General features: G+C 41.0%; 1 protein-coding gene across 3 annotated transcripts in view; it reads left to right on the top strand.

Annotated features, from left to right (window-relative positions):
- The window catches only part of TMTC4 (transmembrane O-mannosyltransferase targeting cadherins 4), a 66,080-nt gene extending 55,473 nt beyond the window's left edge, over positions 1-10,607 (top strand). For all 3 annotated transcript variants that reach the window (XM_042929966.1, XM_042929977.1, XM_042929957.1), the window contains exons 15-18: positions 1,298-1,412; positions 2,890-3,002; positions 6,890-6,959; positions 8,454-10,607. In XM_042929966.1, the coding sequence (XP_042785900.1) occupies positions 1,298-1,412; positions 2,890-3,002; positions 6,890-6,959; positions 8,454-8,602 (447 nt within the window). In that variant the 3' untranslated portion in view covers positions 8,603-10,607. The remainder of the gene's footprint in view (positions 1-1,297; positions 1,413-2,889; positions 3,003-6,889; positions 6,960-8,453) is intronic.
- The last annotated feature ends 1,738 nt before the right edge of the window (positions 10,608-12,345 follow it).

Genomic DNA, 12,345 nt, shown 5'->3' with positions numbered 1-12,345 from the left:
CCAGATACAGGCAATTAAATGTTGATATAATTAGCACCCTAAGTTATTTTACTTTTTGAACTTTTCACATCATTTCCTTATTTAAGGGTGAAATATTGTGACCTGAGTTTCTGAGCCTCCTGAGAAATCTGACAACATCTTTAGCAAATGGATATTTGTAAGGTTTCCATAATTAAAACTTTCTTTTTCTTGCATCATATGTCACCTGTTTACCATGTGGGTCATGAGAAAATAAAAACGTTTCTGTCCTTTAATGAAAAGACAGACTTGCCAGTAAGGAAGGAAATTGCCTTGACCTTGGATAAATTGTTACCGTGTGTAGTTTTTGTAGAGTGAAAGGAAGTTCATTCAAATAAGACATGGGCATTTGAACGGAGTTAAGGCAAGAGGTTCACCTGCTAAAAAATCCATCATTTTCTGCCTCGGAATGCTTTTATTAACTATGCAGATTGAGACCCAGGCTTTCTGTGCTGTTGTCAGTGTTAAACAACAGGCCCTCTCAAAAGAAAGCAACAGATCATTCTCTCCTTCCAAAAGGAGGCAAACAGGCTTCAAATTGCCAAGATGGGGGTGCCTGGCTGGCTCCATCAGTTAAGAGCGTGTGACTCTTGATGTCTGGGTTGTTGGTTCAAGCCCCACGTTGGATATAGAGATTACATAAAAATAACATCTTAAAAAAATTGCCAAGGTGTTTCACATTGCCGCTTAAGATTTTTCCAAGGAGTTTACTGAGTATGTCTAACACACTCATCGTTTTCTGTGTAGCTTAGATGTAGGCAGAAACCGCCTACTAGAACATTCTTCACATGGCGAATTCGTCATATGTAGCTGTTAATCACATGAAATATTTATTTACCCCTTTAAATAATACCTTATCAAAGATAGACTATGTGAAGTCTTTCTGTAAAAAGAATAATGATTCGGTTTTTAATTTTTGTCTCTCTAGTAGTCTCAAATATGATTTGACACCTGGGATCACTAAATTATGAATTATAGTTAAGAGGTTGTAGGCTTGGGAACTAGACTACCTGGTTCTCATCCCCACTCTGCCATTTCTAGATGTGTAACTTTGGGCAAATTACTTAATTTTTCTGTACCTCTGTTGTTTCATCTGTAAAATGGGGATAGTTATGTACTTCAATGAGGTATTTTGAGATTCAGCGAGTTAATACGAAAAATTAGAAGTTCTGTAATTATAAGTTAGGCTTGGTAGGGGTTTGGTTTTGGGTTTGGTTATGTCCTAGAGGAAGCAAGAACATTGGAATACTGATTTTTGGGGGCCATGCTTTGTTTCCAGTACGCAGATCTGAATCGTCATGTTGATGCGTTGAATGCGTGGAGAAACGCCACTGTGCTGAAACCAGAGCACAGTTTGGCCTGGAACAACATGATCATACTCCTTGACAATACAGGTACGGAAAGGTGAATTAAATACATTGGAGGAAATGGAGCCATGATGCGGTGCCATTGAATACTTAGGAAACAGATTAGCGTGCTTTTTCTTTCTCTAGTGTGTATTAGTTTTAAAAAAATAATATGGGGTAGTACAAAAATGTCTGTTCTTCTAGAAGACAGAGTTTCCTTTGACCTATTGAAACAGGTATGTGTGGAAAAATGACACTTTACTTGGAATTAGTGCTGAGCCAGGGGTGAAGATGGGTGCTAAGATCTCGTTTCGTCTGAAGTGTGTTATCTAGCATTGCCCGTCCCCATGCTAGAGGCACCAAAAGAGCAAAAATGGCTTCTGGGTTTACGACCTGTGAAGACCATGCTCTAAAGTTCATGGACTGTTGTCAAAGGAGATGCCCTCAAACCTACAGTCAGAGTCATGGGTTCTTCTTTTAGATAGGATGCTAACAGACTTGATGATGTGGTTCCTCAGCCCAGATCTTAGCTCGGTCAACCAGGAGTTACCCTGCTCCCCTACTTTTGAAAATCCAAGCAGCCCATAAGAAATGATAGTTTTAATTTGGCAGAATTTCAAGCTGGTGAGCCATCTAAGCAGTGCTTCTAATGAAAATACAAAATGTATACTTCGATATGATAAATACTCAGTTATTAAAGTGTTACTGTGGATACTCTTATGGTGCAGACTTGTTTTCTCCGATGTGGGTATAACTGGTATCTGGGAAAAAATTAAAACTAGGTTTTATATGCTTTTAAAGAATTTAATCAAAAGCTGTTTGTATATTATTTTAGAATTGCACTAGACTGCAGTATCTTTGCAATTTATGGGGTTGTGTGTGTGTGTGTGTGTGTGTGTGGTGAGTATGTATACGTGTGTTGTGCTATGTGTATGTGTGTTATCTGTGTATATGTGTGTTATGTGTATATGTGTGTGATGTGTGTGTTGTATGTTTGTATATGTGTGTGATGTGTGTGTGTTATCTATAGACATGTGTGTTATGTGTTGTGTGTGTATATGTATATGTGTATGTTGTGCTGTGTATATGTATGTAATGTGTGTGTATTGTGTGTATGTATATGTGTGTTGTGCTATGTGTATGTGTTATCTGTGCATATGTGTTACATGTTGTGTATGTGTGTGTTGTGCTGTATGTGTGTTATGTGTTGTGTGTATGTATATGTTGTGTGTATGTATATGTGTGTGCTGTGCTGTATGTATGTGTCATCTGTGTATATGTGTGTTATGTGCCATGTGTGTATGTGTCTGTGTTGTGTGTATGTGTGTGTGTGCTGTGTATATGTATGTGTTATCTGTGTGTATATGTGTTCTGTGTTGTGTGTATGTGTGTGGTGTTTGTGTGTTGTGTGTATATTGCATGTGTATATGTGTGTTATGCATTCTTCATTGATTTTCTTAAGTCATGCAGTACAATGTTAACATGTTTGTTTTTTTTTTTTAATTTTCCTATGTTTTCCTTGCAGGTAATTTAGCCCAAGCTGAAGCAGTTGGAAGAGAGGCGCTGGAATTAATACCTAATGATCACTCTCTGATGTTCTCGTTGGCAAATGTGCTGGGGAAGTCCCAGAAATACAAGGTGTGTAAACTTCAGGCCGTGATTTCTTGCAATTAATGCCAGCATCTGACAGAAGCCATAAATGTTACTTCTGCCCAGTTAAATTCAGAAGTAGGCAAAAACAGTGGGGGCAGTGTACCAGTGTGGCTTGGTCAAAAAGATGGATTTGCCCAGTCAGACTTTGTGTCCTTTCTCATCAGAATTCATCACCATTGCTCAAATGTGGGGTGGGGAGGAGAAGCCCAGAGAGGAGGCAGTGATGCCCCAGCCCCAACCCTGGCACGAAGTTGTTTGATTTTGTCCCTCGCAGGCAGGTGGGAGCTCTGATTTGTTGGTGCGGTCTTCTGCACAAAAAAATTCCAGCCCATGGGGAATGCAGGACTGGTTCTTGCCCATTTAGAGTTTTTCCTCATCTAGAGTTAAGCTGTAGGTCATCTGGAAGGCCCTGGACGTGTCTGACCAGTGGAACCAAAAGATACTAGATCCAGGCTCCCAGGACTGGCCAGGAGTGACAACTGTGAATCAGAAGGCGCACGGCGCCCTGTGGCCTGAAGGGGACTCTGTGTTCCTAACATCAGTGATCTCAGACTTCAAGCGTGCGGCTGAGAACCAGTGAGGGAGTGTATTAGATACAAATGCGCAGATTCCTCCCCACAGGATGCTGTCTCAGTCGACAGGGTGGAGTCAGGGACTGTGCACTTGCAGCTAGCATCCTGGGTTTCTAACACAGATGCTACAGAAAACACACTTTCAGATGCAGTGCCTTCATCCTCTGTGGCAGCAGTTTTTTCTTTCAGAATCAGGAGCTGTATCGAATGTTGATCACACCGGGCCTAAAGGAAGTGATTCATTCATGTGTGTTCCATGTTACTTAACTTCTCCTCTGCTTATCACATACCATTATCGGCATAGTTTTCCAAAACAACAGTAAGATAGTCCATGCATGTCTCATTTTTAAATATCAGGGAGTTTGATAGCCCCGGTTAATATTTTGATGTTTCTAGATTTTGCTCCAGAGATGACTTTTTGAGGGGGTTAATTTTTATTTTTTATGGACTTACCTGTATAGAGCCAGGGAAAGAAGGCAAGTTTTGTGGTTTTCCCTTCTACCGACCTCTCCAGGCATCCCCGTCAGCCTGGGACGGGTCGGGAGTGTCCAGTGACCAGCTACAGCAAGTCATTTTCAAGATGCAGCCTATGTAACCATTGTATTGATTTTTCTATCACCCCACAGCCTATAAACTAGAACTCTATTAAGGTGACAGAACCCACAGTCCATTTGGCTTCCAGTTCATATCATTTTTTTTTCCAGATAAAGTAGAAAATACTCCATAGAGCAGAATGGAGAAATGGGTTTCCTATTTCTCTACACATTTTGCATCCTAATTGTGTAGGCCAGAGTGCTGAGCCTAAGATGAGGAAACAGAAGATGAAATCCGAAATAAGAATCTTGCAACAGTTCTGCCAAAAGGAGGGACGTGATGTTACTCCCTGAGCTGTGGTGTCAGCCACCGGGTGCTTGCTTCATATATTGTTTTAAGTTCAGGATTTGGAATTTGGATTTTCCTCTCACAATGCTGCAGAAGTGACCCCCATTGCTATTGGTCAGCTACTTCTAGCCCGTCCTTGAAGGGCACTGGGTGGGGACTCTCTGCAGAGGTGGCAAGGTGGTGGGGACTTAGGGATGGAGAGTCAGGACAGGTGTCTGCTGTCTATATAACTCACTTCGCCTAAGCCTTTGCTGTTCTGTATTATCATTAACTTGACAAATCTCATTAGTGAGCCTGGAGACTTCGTGAGGGCAGAGCCCCAAGTCCCATTTTTACAACTCCTCTGCTATCCAGCGTGCTAATGGGCATTTATTAAGTGCCCGGTTACAGCTGTGAAATGGCTGAATGCTTCCCACCTTTGGCCGTGAAACATTCAGGCTTCCAGATTCCCTCTTAAGACATTGATGTGCACAGTGATCTGTATCTGTGCACAATGCCTTGTGCCCCTGTGATTATGGGGCAGATTGTCATCTGAGCAACCCTGTTACCTAACAGCAGCCCCTGAAGCATCCTTTCATGGCCACCCCACTGTTACATAACCGAGATGGAAGCATAGAACCTCTCTTTCCTCCTGATGCCCCTTCTGTCAGTGTGCCATTTTTAAACTCGGGAACTTTGACTTATTTTTTCCTCCCCCATTACCTCACTCAGCCTCCTCACACCCCCACTTCAGGCTCTGCCTTGCCAAGAGCGGCAGCCCCCCAAGACGGTACAAGCCCTGCTCCCCTCTCTACACATGCCATCCTGAACACCACCGTGTCCTCCAAACCTGACTCTGACTCCACGTCCTCCTGAATGGTGTCCACACTCATGGGCATTTCAAAAATCCCTTAATCGAATCCAGAGTCCCCCGAGAACTCCTAACTTGCTTTTTCTCTCTCCATCAGTTGTCTCTAATTAACTCTGCTTCCTTTGCAAGTAGAGAAGCATTTTAAAGTAGATTTAGATTCCCTGGACTTCCTATTTCTCAGATTTTAGATTAAATGGTAATATTTGAAAGTCATCAGAAAGCATAGGTACTTAGAAACCACTCCAAATCTATGCAATCCATTTGGTTTCTTTTTTACCAGCATACCTAATATGTCAGGAAAACCTTACACTTCCTTGAACGAGTTTGAGCGACCATAGCTTGGAATGTAGACATTGACTCTGAGCTCCGGAAGTGCTGTTTGCTGACATCTTGTAACAATGTCTTCATTCAGTCCTTTTTGGACAACATCTCCAAAATATAAAAATTTCTCTGCCAGCTCTCTCTAAAAAGGTTGTGGCTTCAGAGCTGTTTGCCCAAATGCCCAGCCTGTTTCTCAGGAGTACCATGGGCCATCACAGGGCAAGGAAATTGGTCCTTCTACACTTTATAAAATGCACGATCCTAGATATTTTCCAGGAAGCCCACCTGGAAAATTCACAGAAGGTGCAGCTAGAAGGAGCAAACCTGTCCCCCATCCACCAACTTTAGTTGTTTAAGCTTACTGTTTGATACTCACTAAAGCATGTGTGGCCCTTCAGTAGCACAAATGCAGACGGGTATGAGTAGCTACCCCCGGCAGATGTCAGCAAAGAACAGTTTGGCATCTTTATCTCCCAGCATTATGGTAGAACGGGACCATCCAGGCAGCCATGGTCACATGATGATCAGGTAAAAAAACACTTGGCCATGCCTTTTTGCAGCCCGATTGGAAATGAGCACTATTTGGAGGAAATGCAAGTCTATACAAGAACCAGTTCACACACACCAGGGGCATTTGGTCATGGTCACATACAATCCTGCCACTGCTTACGTGACAGGTAGCTGTCTCTCCCTGCTTCTCCCTGCTTATTTTTTCCAGCTGAATGAGCCCCTTCTGGGTTGCTGAAGGGTTATGAGTCTTGGGGGGATTAAATCGGCCCCAGCTCCTACCTTGAGAATCCTAGAAATGAATTCATTGATGCTGAATGAAAATGACGCTTTTGTGGGTGTCCTCAACAGCCTAGCCCTTTCCTGGTCATTTGACTCTGGCTCATCCTCCATGCACCCTGAATCGAGCTACTTGCTTCAAGTTGCAAACTTCCAGCCACTTCTGGGAGGCAGGCGGCAAAGCTCATTAGCATATTCGTGCTCTCTGTGCAGCTACCATTGCTCTCCGTTGCCCATCTTCCCCTCACTATTGTTCTGTCCCCTTTGCCCTGTCACACACTTCCCTGATTGCCCTTCAGAACCTCTTAACAGGGTATGGCCCCGCTGGCCTTCCCAAATGTTTCTGGGAGAAGGATGCAGTGTCACAAAACAAGGACATTAAATGTTTAAAAACTGTACACAGCAAAACTATGTGTTGCTTTTGCATCATGCAATACCTTATTTTTTATATCATTCGTCAGGAATCCGAAGCTTTATTCCTCAAAGCAATTAAAGCTCATCCAAATTCTGCAAGTTACCATGGCAATTTGGGTAAGGAAAATTTTCAATTTGAATCATATCAAAAGTCCGCGTAAGTTTAAAGAAATGGGTGCATTTCTGTAATATCAATGTAGAGAAAGTAGTTTTTAACAAATCTAGCCTGCATTGGTCTTTATAATCTGGTTCTAAGATGTGGGGTTTTATTTATTTATTTATTTTGAGAGAGAGAGAGAGAGAGAGAGAGAGAGAGTGTGTGCAAGCAAAGAGGGAGGGACAGGATCCCAAGCATTCTTTGTGCTGTCAGCCCCATGTGGGGCTCAATCCCACAAACCATGAGATCATGATCTGAGTCGAGATCAAGAGTCAGATGCTTAACCAACTGAGCCACCCAGGTGCCCCTTTAAGATGTGTTTTTTTTTTAAAGAAATTATTACATTAAAAAGGTAGCGAAATAGTAGTCCTATGTATAAGTTATAACTGTATGACCAGACCAACACCCAAAATTCCCCACTCAGTTTATCCCCTTCTTATGATAAACTTCGAGTTTCTTTCTTTGTGTGAAAGATCCTAGAATGTTAAACACAAAATTACTTTGGAAGTTTCTGGTCTCACTTACATACTTTCCTTTATTCCATAGAGGACCTTCCATTATAGCCTGGTCTCCACTGTGTTCTTATGTTCTCTTAGGTCTCTGCTAAAAGTGCATTTACAGGGGTGCCTGGGTGGCTCAGTCCTTTAAGTGTCTGACTTTGGCTCAGGTCATGATCTCACAGTTCATGGGTTCGAGCCACACATCAGGCTCTGTGCTGACAGCTCAGAGCCTGGAGCCTGCTTCAGATTCTGTGTCTCCCTCTCTCTCTGCCCCTTCCCCACTCACATTCTGTCTCTCTCTCTCTCTCTCTCTCTCTCTCTCTCAAAATGAAGAAAGATTTTTTTAAAAAAGGCTATAAAAAAAACAAAATTAAAGTGCATTTACAAATTACAATTTACATAAAACTATCATTTTATGGTCAGATCTTGATGTGAGTGCCCTTATTCCTAGCTAGCAACAAACAAGCTAGTATTTTGACAAAAGATGTAGGGGAATCGTTATTCAGATGCTGGACTTGGCGCAAGGTCGGGGCCCTGAGACATACCAGAGCCCAGCCATATCCAGCCTGACTTCCTGGAATTTTCATGGCAACTTTGAGAACCTTGATGTAATCTTACTTTCCTTCTTTATGTAATAATGTTGCTGTAAGAAGATGGGTCATATCTAGTGATCTGCAGAACCCCAGGAGTAACGGGAGGTGGTTAAACAGACAATCACCAGGGAATGTGGTTATTAAATAAAGTTGGCAGCACAAACAATATTATTTGAAACAATGATTTTTGAAAACTGTGTGTGTGTGTGTGTGCATATATATATATATGTATATGTATATATATATATATATATATATTTTTTTTTTTTTTTTTTTTTTTTTTTTTTTTGGCACAAGTGGTTGGGAATACTGTAAGGTATTCAGAAGCATTTCCAATGAAATCCCTCTCTTGCTATTTCAGCTGTGCTTTATCATCGTTGGGGACATCTAGACTTGGCCAAAAAACACTATGAAATCTCTCTGCAGCTTGACCCCACTGCATCAGGAACTAAGGAGAATTATAGTCTATTAAGAAGAAAGCTAGAACAAAAGCAAAAGAAAGACGTCTGATCCTTTTTCCTTCATTTGTTGTTTGTGTGCATGAGGCATATCATTAATATGATATGATTGTGTTTAACCATTTAAAAGTCTTACATGTTGTTTATTTGACTGGTTTTTTTTCTATGAAAACAAAGACACGCAAAAAGATTACAGCACCAGCAGTATACTCTTCTTGAATGCTCGATGTGGTTTTTGCATTGAAATTGTATTTTTTCAGACGACTCAAATGTAAATCCTAAAATTCCAAAAATGAAATCTTTTTTTAATTAAAAAGAAAAAAAGAGAAAAAAAAAATTAGGTGGAGCAGAATGTAAAATTAAACCTGCATATGGGGTGTGAGCCACGTTGTACAGAGACTAACACTATTAAATGTAAATTGTGAACAAGAAATCATAAATGGACTCCCACAGTTTATATAAATATCGAATATGTCTGTATATTAGAATTTTTATTTAATGACAAGAAAAAGTAAATTAAGATTTTTGTTTCTTTATCTTTTTTTAAAGATAGACTATGAATTTCCCTTGTAAGGAAATATATTTATTTGTATTTTTATGTTTTAAACAGGGCAAATAATTGAATGAAGAATGGAAATTTTAACATCTAGTATATTTATATACTTTCCCGTCATTGGAAGACACTCACTCCTGCAATCATTTTTGGATTCTCCGATTTGTGCAGCTTCATGACAAAGGAAATTATGTAGTATTCACATTCTATATAAGCTGTTGGTATTAATAGTAAATTCAAGCCATGCTTTAGGCAAAAGCAGGCAGTCAGCCTGATGTTTTTGTTTTTGTTATATCCAGTATTAAGAGGGTTACATATCTCTGTAAGTTGCTTTTTTAAGTTTTTAGCTATAAGGCAGTGTTCTGTTCGGCTTAATGGAACCACAGTCATTACTATATCCAGGAAATGCAAGAGGTAGATTTTGTCTTAAAAAGAGCCACATTTGGGGAATTTGTGGTATTTTTAAGAATTGAATTTTTTTCTATTTTATTTGATCAAGATAATCCTTTTTGCTTTATTCTTCTGTATATGATGTTGACCTAATGCTTTATGCAACCTCTATAATATCTTATGCAGTAAAATTATTACACAGGCTGGTATAAAAATGTATTGCCTTCTTATTAGGTGATTTTCAAGTTTATGAACTTTGTGTCTTCCTTTCCCTTAAAATGAAATCCAAGTGACCAATTCATCCTTTTTCATATGTGGCTTCTCTTTGGTGTTAGAGACCATTTAATACAATTGTCCTCTATCCAAGTTTAGAGAATGGGATGAACAGATCCACAATGAGATGAATTTAATTCTCTACACTCACATTTTGGGGAGCAGATCTGCAATGAATTGTAATTTAGAAATTGTGACTTATGATGGTTGAGGTACATCAGGAAAGAAAGTACTGGTGTGTGACATACATCAGAAAAGGAAGTGCTGTGTTTCAAACATTTTTTAAATGGTCCCAAAATAACAGTAACAATTTATAGATCTCTTAGGGGCGGGAGCTGTCTTATTCTTATTTATGTTCCTACAGTGCTTAGCTCAACAGATAATAGATGCACTATATGCTTGTCGATCTTTGTTTTGAAAGCAAATTTCTTTCTTTATGACAGTACTTGCCTTTTGAGAGTAAAGAAAAATATTTCTTGTAAAAGCTCCTTCAGGAGTTTTTTTCCTACCAATACTAAAACTTTAGTGTCAAACCAAGACATGCACATCTGGGACCCCTGCCTACAGAAGGAATCCCCTTAGCGTCCACTGCCCCATCTCTCAGGATTTCCATTATGGCTGTCTTCTCTGCAGAGAAAACAGTCATTAATTTGATTGATACTTCAGGCAGTCTTCTGTCTCCGCAGATCTTGGAAGTGCACCATGCTGGCGCTGGCCCTTTTCTCTCCACCTTGAGGTGGCCACCCTCTGCTTCTTGGGTTTCCTTCCCAACAAGCGGGAAGTGGGAGTCTGTCTCTCATTTCCCCTCTTATTTTATTTTAATGTTTTCAGTGCTAATCACAGTAGGAGGTGGAGGGGGGGGGGGTTGTCAAAACAGACATGGGAGAAGTGTCCAGGTTGAGAAATCTGAGAGCCTGACCATCATCCTATAGCTCCCTAATGGTGAGATCACACACACACACAAAAAGGCAGTTTGTGGTTGTCCTCTGTTTGCTACATTTCTTCCCTGTTTATATTCAGCCTTCCAGTAGTCCTTAAAAGTTTCATCCTTAGGGGCACTTGAGTAGCTCAGTCAGTTAAGCATCCAACTTTGGCTCAGGGTATGATCTCAAGGTTCGTGAGTTCAAGCTCCCCATTGGGCTCACTGCTGTCAACATGGAGCTCACTTCGAATCCTCTGTCTCCCTCTCTCTCTGCCCCTGCCCCACTATTTCTCTTTCAAAAGTAAACATTTAAAAAAAGTTTTGGGGTACAGGGCGCCTGGGTGGCTCAGTCGGTTGAGCATCTGACTTTGGATCAAGTCATGATCTCACAGTTCATGGGTTCGAGCCCCGCATCGGGCTCTGTGCTGACAGCTTAGAGCCTGGAGCCTGCTTCGAATTCTGTGTCTCCCTCTCTCTCTGCTCCCCCCTGCTCATGCTCTGTCTCTCTCTCTCTCTCCCCTTCAAAAATAAATAAAAACATTTTTAAAAATTGTAAAAAATGTTTTGGGGTACCTAGGTGGCTCAGTCAGTTAAGAGCCCAACTCTTGGTTTCGGTATAGGTCATGATCTCACGGTTGGTGAGTTTGAGCCCCATGTCAGGCTCTGTGCTGATGGTGTGGAACCTTCTTGGGATTCTCTCAAAATAAATAAACTTCAAAAATAAATAAATTTTAAAAGTTTCATCCTTAGACTTAGCCTACTACCTTGATGGGGCTCTCTGGGGTTCTGATTCTATCCTATTTCTTAAGCATGGTCTTTACATTTATTCTATTTCAAATGACTGACTTAAAATATCATGCAGAATAAAAGGTTGAGCCCCATAGCACAGCAGTGGACATCTATGTCTGTATTCTCATCCTTCAGCTTAGACTTTGGAGTGAGAAAACCTAGACTTGGGTCTTGGTTCTCCCACTGTGATGTCATAGGCAAGCCATTTAGCATTGCTTAAGCCCCAGTTTCTCATCTGTAAAATGGAGATAATACAGCCTCCCTCACCCTAATGAAGTACTTGGCCCAGGAGACCCTCAAAAAATGACAGATTGGAATTTTAGAGAAGGGTGTAGATTTTTGCAGCACACAGATTTGACCTTAAATACATTCATTCCCTCAGTCAACAAATCTAAGTGCCTGCTGTGTGCCAGATACTCTCCTAGGCAGAGGGAATACAGTGATGAGCAGAAGTGGATATGACCCCTTGCCTTCATGTAGGGGATAGTACAGTGAGAAGCTATAATTATCACGTAGTCATATAATTAATGATAGAAGAGGGAGACCGGATCTTGCCTGAATAGTCAGGAAGGGGTTCCCTGAGGTGGCTTTTGAACTGAGATTTGAAAGGCAGAGGGGAATAAGATCACTCTAGGTCAGTAGTTCTCACTCACAGGAGATTTTACTCACAGGGGACAGTTGGCAATGCCCAGAGATGTTTTTGGTTGTCAGAACTGATGGTGAGTGGGAGGATGTTACAATTACACATCCTACAATACACAGGACAGCCCCCACCAAAGAAAATGATCTGGCCCAAAGTGTCAGTAGTGCCAAGGTTGAGAAAACCTGGACTGCGTACATAAGAAAACCCACATGCAAAGGCCCTTCC

Source organism: Panthera leo, chromosome A1 (genome assembly GCF_018350215.1).
Source record: "Panthera leo isolate Ple1 chromosome A1, P.leo_Ple1_pat1.1, whole genome shotgun sequence".
In the NCBI taxonomy this organism is placed as follows: domain Eukaryota; kingdom Metazoa; phylum Chordata; class Mammalia; order Carnivora; family Felidae; genus Panthera; species Panthera leo.
Note: the sequence above shows the minus strand (reverse complement) of the source record. Positions and strands in the feature narration are given on the sequence as shown.